General features: G+C 34.3%; 1 protein-coding gene across 7 annotated transcripts in view; it reads right to left on the bottom strand.

Moving 5' to 3' along the window:
• Relch (RAB11 binding and LisH domain, coiled-coil and HEAT repeat containing) overlaps nt 1-8,305 on the bottom strand; it is a 99,863-nt gene that overhangs the window by 29,230 nt on the left and 62,328 nt on the right. For all 7 annotated transcript variants that reach the window (XR_004121232.1, XR_004121234.1, XM_031379713.1 and 4 more), the window contains 3 exons: nt 6,731-6,878; nt 2,489-2,645; nt 1,831-1,954 (listed from right to left, as the gene is read on the bottom strand). Coding sequence is in view for 5 of the 7 variants with exons in the window: in XM_031379713.1 (XP_031235573.1) it covers nt 1,831-1,954; nt 2,489-2,645; nt 6,731-6,878 (429 nt within the window). In the remaining 2 variants the exon portion in view is untranslated. The remainder of the gene's footprint in view (nt 1-1,830; nt 1,955-2,488; nt 2,646-6,730; nt 6,879-8,305) is intronic.

Below are 8,305 nucleotides of genomic sequence, written 5' to 3'. Positions count from 1 at the left end.
GAGGGTCATTGAAGTACAGCCTTATTACAATGAAATCCAATGTCTAAAAATTGTTCTGATTTTGGGCTGGTAGCACAGTAAGAGCCAAGATTTTAAACTCTACTAAATACAAAACAAACAAACAAAAAGACTATGTATGTGTGTATATGTGTGTATATATATATATATATATATATGTTCATATATATATGTTCATTTAAGAAAATACTAGTAGTGATGTATTATTTTGAAATATACAGTTAATATGTTTGGAGTTATTTAAAATTTATATTGATAAAAATGTATGTCTTTTCAGTAATGCTGTAGACAAACATCTACATAAGACTGTTAAATTGATTGTTGTTCTATATCAAACAACTTTTATAATATTTTTATTGTTATAATATTTTATAACTTTTAAGGAATATGGCAAAAAGGATATTGTAGGTATTGAAGGGGGGTCTCTGGGAGGAGTTGGGGTACAAAAGGGAAACAAAAATGTGATTTAGTTCTATTTACTTAAAATGTTTTTAAATGTTAACAAATTCAGATAAATTGAAATCATGTAACTTTTCTCATCATAATTCAGTAAGAGTTAAAAAAATGGAATTTTCATAGATTTTAAACTACTGAAGACAATTCTGCAGTGTTCAATATTTAAATGACTCCTACATGTTTTTCAAACCTATACAGCTAGTTATTTACTTAGGAACTACTGAGAAATTTCCAATGATAATGGTAACAGACTGGGGAATAGGTAAAAGGATTTTGCTTTCTCTATGTTAATGCTAAAATCCACTGTTTGCTTTCTTGTTAACATCTCAGTCATTTAATTCACAAAAAAGAACATTGGGAAAAAATTAATGTGTAGAATCATAGAACTAGGACTGAATCTCTTCATTTTGCAAAACACTAATAATTATTTAACTTATTAAAGGTCACAGAGTGTAGCAGCTAATACACTATAAAGGAAGTCTCAACAGTCTATTACAGAATATTTTTTTGCTTTAAATATTGCAATAATACAAATTCAATAGTAAGAAGCAGAAACAGTGTTTACTATTTGAGTATCTTGATGAAAACCAGATTAAAAAAACATTAAAACTCTTTTAAAATTAGTTCTCTAAGCAACTATCCTAACAATAAACTATGAAGACAGAATTGAAGAAGAAATTGGATTCAAGCATCCTCAAATTTTAATACGTGAAACAGTAAACGTCTTAGGCCAGTGACAGACCACACTCTGGTAATGACACACATTTGAGTATCCATGCTGCTTTTAAGAAGTGGAACCTTTGGAGCAAATGTTATAGGTTGCTGTGACTTATCATCACCTCAGGTTTTTATCAAGTGCTAAGCAGACAACTGCTTCCAAAATCTGTTCTACATGGCAAAAAACTTGATCACTATTCAAAGGATTGGGTTCTTTCCCCTGATATGCCTATGGTAAAGCCTTTGATAGATTTACTGTGGCAGATCTCATAATAACCCTAGGCTGAGGCTAAATATACTACTAAAATTTAACAACTTTTTTTTTCTTTTCTTTGAGACAGGCTTTATTGTGGCAGATCTCATAATAAAATCTCAGTACATCCTAGGCTATGGCTAAGCATACTACTAAAATTTAACTTTTTTTTTCTCTCGAGACTCTGTATAGCCCTGGTTGTCATGGAACTCACTCTGTAGACCAGGCTGGCCTCGAACTCAGAAATCAGCCTGCCACTGCCTGGCTAAAATTTAACTTCTTAACAGATAAAGAGAGGGATTGTGTTATCATTTACTTTGTTAAAGCATTATGATAATATGATTCTGTTCCTTGAATATAAGAAAAGATGTAACATAAGTATTTACCTTAGTGTTTGTAAAAATTTTGCCAAATGTCCGGCAAAGACGCCAGAAAAATCTGGAGAATTCATGGACACAGGCAGTTGAGGTTACATTAATTTTGCCCACTATTTCTATAAGCTGTGGCAACCTGAATATGAAAAGAGAGAAAAACAGGAGGGGGTACATGTAAATGACTGTCTCCATGATACTGCCTGCAACAGTGCAGATCTAAAAACCTTCCCAATGTTCTCTATAAGCAAAGGATGCCTTTCACACCCTCAAATATCAGTCTTATCTGCTTACTACAAAACAGAGTTTCTGTATGTGAAGTTAATGGGATTCAAAATCATAGATTTGATACATTATAAAACCTTAGTTTACACAGCATTCATTCTAGACTAAAAACTAATAAATTAGAATATTGTTTAAAGTCCATTACTTCTACTAAAACTTAAGGCAGGAGATCAGCCCTGACATAATGTAGATGCAGCTTCTTCACAGAACATTACATACTCAGTGGGATAAGTATTGCCTTTCAAGCTTTACTACTGAAGAGGCCAATTTATGTTTCTTAAATAAAATGAATCTATTTTATAAACTTTCTCTGTGTCTGAAGTCTAAATATGAGTTTTTTTCTCTTGAGCTAATTTAATATAAAATGGACACAGAGGTGGTAACTTACAATTGATTGACAACCCAGAGTAAACTCTCCCAGCCTGTTGTGCCCTCATGTTCCAGTTGGTAATCATAAAGTTGTAGCAGCACAGCCAATTGCTCACGACTTCCAATAATAGTAGACACGTCTTGCAGAGCTGACATAGGCCGAGGGAACCTAGTTACTATAAATAACAGAAGCAAAATAAATCACACAGGAAAAAGTAGTTTGACCACTTAAAATTTTAGCTATTGTGTCCAAAACAAAATAAGGCCCCCAGTCTAATACTTAATTAACATGTTATAAACTTTAAATCTCAAACATTAAAGAGAATTTGAAACTATCACACTTAAGAAATAAATGCTTTAATGAAAGTTTGTTAGTAAAAATTATGTTTATGTAGGTTAAATTAAAATTGGTTCAAAGAGGAGACTCCAATAAAAAATGTGTGTTAAGTTTTAAAAAAAACAACATATAATTCTACCATACTGTTTATTCCAATGAAATAATTTATGAAATAAAAGATATCCTTTAGGGACTAAAATTAAAAGCAGGGAAAATACATTTCACAAGAGAAAATAATGATGTAAAATAGTAAAACCTCAGCTGAACAAACTTTTTTAGTAGTTAATTGTTAATATTAAATGTTTCATTTAAACAATTTCAGTGTATTTAAGTTAATGTAAAGTCTTAAAGCCAGTGACAGTAAGCTAAAATACAATTTATAGTTACTGTAACCAAGGTCCCATACTATAAATTAAAAAAATCTGAAGTAAAACTGAAAGAATTCCACTTTTAAATCATGTAACTAAAATATGAATACATACATGTAAATATTAATGCATTTTAAAAGCTTAGGCATATTAATAAAGCCTATAATCCTATGGATCACAATCAGATTTCTTTTTTAAATTATACTTTGATTTTGCCTGTATGTGTGTTTGGGGGATGGTACACATGTGCTACAATATGCATAGTGGTCAGAGGACAGTTTAAAGGGAGGTTTTCTCTTTCTATTACATGGGTACTAGAGATTAAACTCAGGTCATCAAGCTTCGTGGCAAGAACCTTTACCCACTGAGTCATCTTGATAGCCCAGAATTTCATGGTATTATCTGATATTTACAAGACTATTAATTAAATAATAGGGACTTTAATTTAAACTCTTGTTCTGTGGACCACTGCCCTCTGCAGACATGCCCTGCCTTCTCCTAATAAATGGTCATTTAATTCTGGGAAAAAAAGATGCTGGATTTCTCCTTGAATTCTTACTAGCCCTTGCTCAACAATAGGAGATCTGGGTAATGAGGGATACTTCTACATCACATCAAAGCATATCTGATACAATTTCAACCAGAGTTCTATCACCTTGGGCATGAGCCAGTATACTATGATGGAATGAATGATTGTATTTCAAAATTATGAGCACAGATTAGAACAGAATATAATAATTAGAATTAAAGTAGATGGATTGAGACTGACTATAAAAGGAGTGAGACTAAAGGCATTCTAAAATCTGAGTCCAAAAGAAACAAAATGATGACAGGAAATAGGCAATCAGGTGGATAACTTATCTATAGAGAAAAAGTCTGAGTGGGTGGGCATAGTAGTAAATTCCTTTAATCACAGCACTTGGAAGGCAGAGATAGGCCTCTGAGTTAGAGGCTGGCCTGGTCTGCAGAGTAAGTTCCAGAAGCCTTAAAGTATGTTTTAAAATACTGAAATCTATCATTCACAAATACAGAAAGAAAGATTTTCAGAATACCATTTTAATAAGATGGTAAAACAATAGCATTTTATCAGCAATGAAATGTGCACAGTAGTTGTATAGAATAAGAGCTGCTGTGAATCTCTGAAGGTTAGTTTTAAAATGTCAGACAGTGCTTCCTTGTTCATGAGCACACTCCAAGTGCCCGAAACACAAGTGTCTGATGTTATCTTTGGTTAACATTATGAAATAACTGGCAATAAAAAACTTGTATCTATTATCCTTTATAAAAAAAACTACACAAATCTTTAGACATAGTAAATTATACCCTAAGTTGTACATAGGTATATACCAAGATATAAACGTAGATAAGTAGATATTCCTTAAAAGAATATCTTTTATATATAGACAATTTTCACTTATAATAAACAGAACACTTAAATGAAGGATACAACTTTAATATTAAATTAAAAGCTGGGTGTGGAGGCACACACCTTTTACTCCACTCTAGAGGCAGAGGCATAAAGAGACCCTAACTCAACCACCACCACCACCTCCACAAGCCAAAGAGGTATAGCAACAATAACTAAACCCAAGATGATTATTGGCATAATGAAGTGTAGCTGATTGGCTTAATCCTGCTTGTATTATAATGCTAATTTGCTTCCCACCCCAAGACTGGTTGCCCCAAAGACAAAAGAGTCCCCACATAAGACTTGCTGAGTGGCCCTGCCCCAAGTTATTCTGATTGGTAAATAAGGATGCCAACAGCCAATAGCTGGGCAGAAGAGACATAGGTAGGGTTTAGGTTTTGTGGGCTAACAGTACCATGAGGAGAGAGAAGAGTGCAGGAGGAGGAGGGGGAAGCTGTCACTGCTTAGGTGAGAAAATGGCCCCAAGGGCTGGCCAACTGGAGTTACAAGCAGCCCAGATGAAACTTAGTAATAACTTGGAGTTATCAATAGGAAAGTAGATTCTAATGGCATAGAGGGTAGGTAGCTGCCCAGCTTTTGTGTTGTTGAAGGCTTATTGTAAATATAAAGGTGTGTATGTCTTTTATCCAAGAACTTAAAATAGCTAAGGTGGAGTAGAAACCTCAGGCCAAGAATTAAGTCCTTTCTACAACAACAAATACAATCACAAGAAGTAGTAGTTATATAAGGAATATGTTCAGAATGACAAAGAAATAACTGGATGGCAACAGTTGGCATTCAAGGAGTATTTGTTAAATACATTAAAAATGGTAACAAATATTATAGGCTGAACCAGTCTCTCTGCATCATTTCAAAGTCTTCTGTTTGAAATAGGACTGCTACAGGTATGTTTAGACAAAATGAGCATATGGAGGGTGGACCAGGTAGGCTTCTAAGGTAGTTCTCACTCAGGTCCTTACTCTTAACAAGATAATATGCTTCTGCTGTTTAAGATCCTTAGCCAGTGATACTTTGTTAAGACATCAGCAAACTAAGACAGCCAACTAGGAGGAGGAAGAGAAAATTAGGACAAGAAGTATATTAGTGCTGTGGTAGAATTACAAAGTGACTAGCTATGTATTCTTAAGGGATCTCAACTTATGAAGTTGGAAGTCTTAAAATTATCTTTAATACAAGAATTCTTTATCAGAAGCCAGTAAGACACAAAGATAACTTCACAAACCTAAAAATGCTACAAAAGTATTTCATACTCAGGAACAGCATGTCTACAGCCTTTTCCTAGGTATAAGGCAGTGTGGCTGTCAATCACCTGCAATACATTTAAGGTCATTTACTGGTTACTGTGTGACTTGATTTTTTTTTTTTTTCCTTTCTCCTCAATCCCAATCCTGGGGACTGAATCTAGTACCCCTGCTTATGTACTGGGCAAGCATTCTGTCAATTAATTGTATTCTCAGCCTGATTTCATGAGTTTCTGAAGATAAGTAATTTTCTTTTGGTGGGGGGGGGGGTGGGAAAGAAAATCTTAGCCACATGCTTATTTCTTTCTATCATAAAAGGAAATTTTATTTATTATTAAAAATTACAATTGTATTTATTTTACCCTTCTGAAAATAAAAGAGCTAGGGAAGAAAAAAATGGAAATGGCAAACTTCACACACTAGCACTAGTTATTATTGAGCCTTTTCATTGACTCAGAGATATATATTCCAGCTTCCTAACAAAGTCTATAAATACTGCCAGCCTACACTACTGTGAGGCCCTGTCTCAACAAACCCCAAAACCCTCCCATACAACCAACCAACAACCAAAGCAAAGCAAGCAAGCAAGCAAGCAAGCAAGCAAGCAAGCAAGCAAGCAAGCAAGCAACCCACCCACCCACCTACCTACCTAATGGGTAACCGAAGCACAAATATTACAAAATAATTTCAAATGACTTATCCATAAAAGATGAAACTATAACATTTATCTGAAGCTTTAATAATCTCTAGACACAAGGTTCTATACATTATATATACAATACATTTTAGTTCCTGTGCTGACATATAATGATTAGAATCAAAACAACTCTCTGGGAAGCTAAACTGGTAATCTTCTACACCTTCCTTCAAGAACCAAGTCCAGTACCTTCAATGTGTGGTACTTCACCATGCAGCTTGGCTTTGCTGGAGAAAGGTGCATTCTGTAGCACTAATGCAAAGAGAGATGGGATCAAGGACTGCAAGGCAGACAGATACATGTGGAGCTTGTGTTCGTCCAGCCCGTGCTCTCCTTCCTGAAACATAAGGGGTTGGAGCTAATCTTAGGCTCGTGAAATCACACTGCAAGTTGGATGTGTGACTCCCTTTCTATGGCAAATAAATATTTAAGGACCTCTACTTTAGATACCAAATGCATATGCACTTAACAGAGATGTCTATGGAAATTGTTGTGAAGCAAGAAGGCACTGTAGACATACCAGAATCTTTAATATAAAACACTCAGGGCAAACAGTCATTTCCAATGCTAGGAACAGTTTTTCTGGGGAGTGTCTTGTCTTTTGAAATTCTTGTATACTAGAGTGAGCCACAGAAATCACAGTAAGTATGGCACTGCTAATTCTGTACAATCATTTGCTTTCTCTACTTCCTAAGTGCTTTCAGAGACTTGGTACCATCTGTATTTGCAAGTACTAAAAGTACTATAAAACAATTTTATGTAGATAAAATGTAGCAGAAGCTTCAAAAAGAAAGAGATGACCAAAAAAGAAGGATTGATACAGCACTAAGAACCAAATGCTATAATAAAAACCCCACACCAGAACACTAAGATTAGGCAGTTGTTGCATTCAAAATCTAAGAGAGAGGACAGACTTATAGTTAAGTTCTATATCAACTAATTTATATATAGAAACATTACTAAATAGAACACTGGAGACACTTAGAAGCAATGTGGTATATTATTCATACCATAGCAAAGTACACAAAAATCAAGCCATGGTTAATTATCAGATAGAAAGAATGTGAATACTTAATATAAAAAAAAAATCCTTATATTTTCTGACCAAGCCACTTTAGGCTTCAAGTGCCCATTGTGAAATTTAGAAAGTTTTAAGATTTAAACCAATATACATATACATATGAGATCACCTATTAGTTTTACGATTTATGATAAGAGCCTTGTAGATCCTTGAAAAGTTTGAAGCACAGAGCACAGAGTTTGGAGTCAGAAACAATTATCAATTTTTATATGACAGCTGGGGGATTCTGATAAGTTACCAAATCCTGATTTCTGTATAAAACACAAAATAGAACTCAAAGGGTTCTAAGAGTGAAATAGTTCTCTCTTTTATAAGAAAACTAAAGTATTGATCTTAGCAGTATATATAGGCATCTATGAAATAACAGCTTTTCTGCTAGCCTCTCAAAGAACACTTAGAACAAAAATTAGATAAAGAAGTGTCTATTATTTTCTCAATGTTTCTTCAACTTTTGTGAGTACAATGAAGTTCTCTTTATGAAGCGTATATTGGAGTAGGCATTGTTATAGTAGTTTTGACAACATATAAATAAAAAGGCTACAGAGACTAAGCATTTAGTTATCTCTGCAATCTGAGCCAGGCAGTGGTGGCACACACCTTTAATCCCAGCACTTAGGAGGCAGGCAGATTTCTGAGTTCGAGGCCAGCCTGGTCTATAGAGTGAGTTCCAGGACAGCCAGGGC

The sequence above is a fragment of the Mastomys coucha genome, unplaced genomic scaffold, assembly GCF_008632895.1.
Source record: "Mastomys coucha isolate ucsf_1 unplaced genomic scaffold, UCSF_Mcou_1 pScaffold1, whole genome shotgun sequence".
NCBI classification, from domain to species: Eukaryota; Metazoa; Chordata; class Mammalia; order Rodentia; family Muridae; genus Mastomys; species Mastomys coucha.
This window is presented reverse-complemented; position numbering and strand designations above follow the sequence as displayed.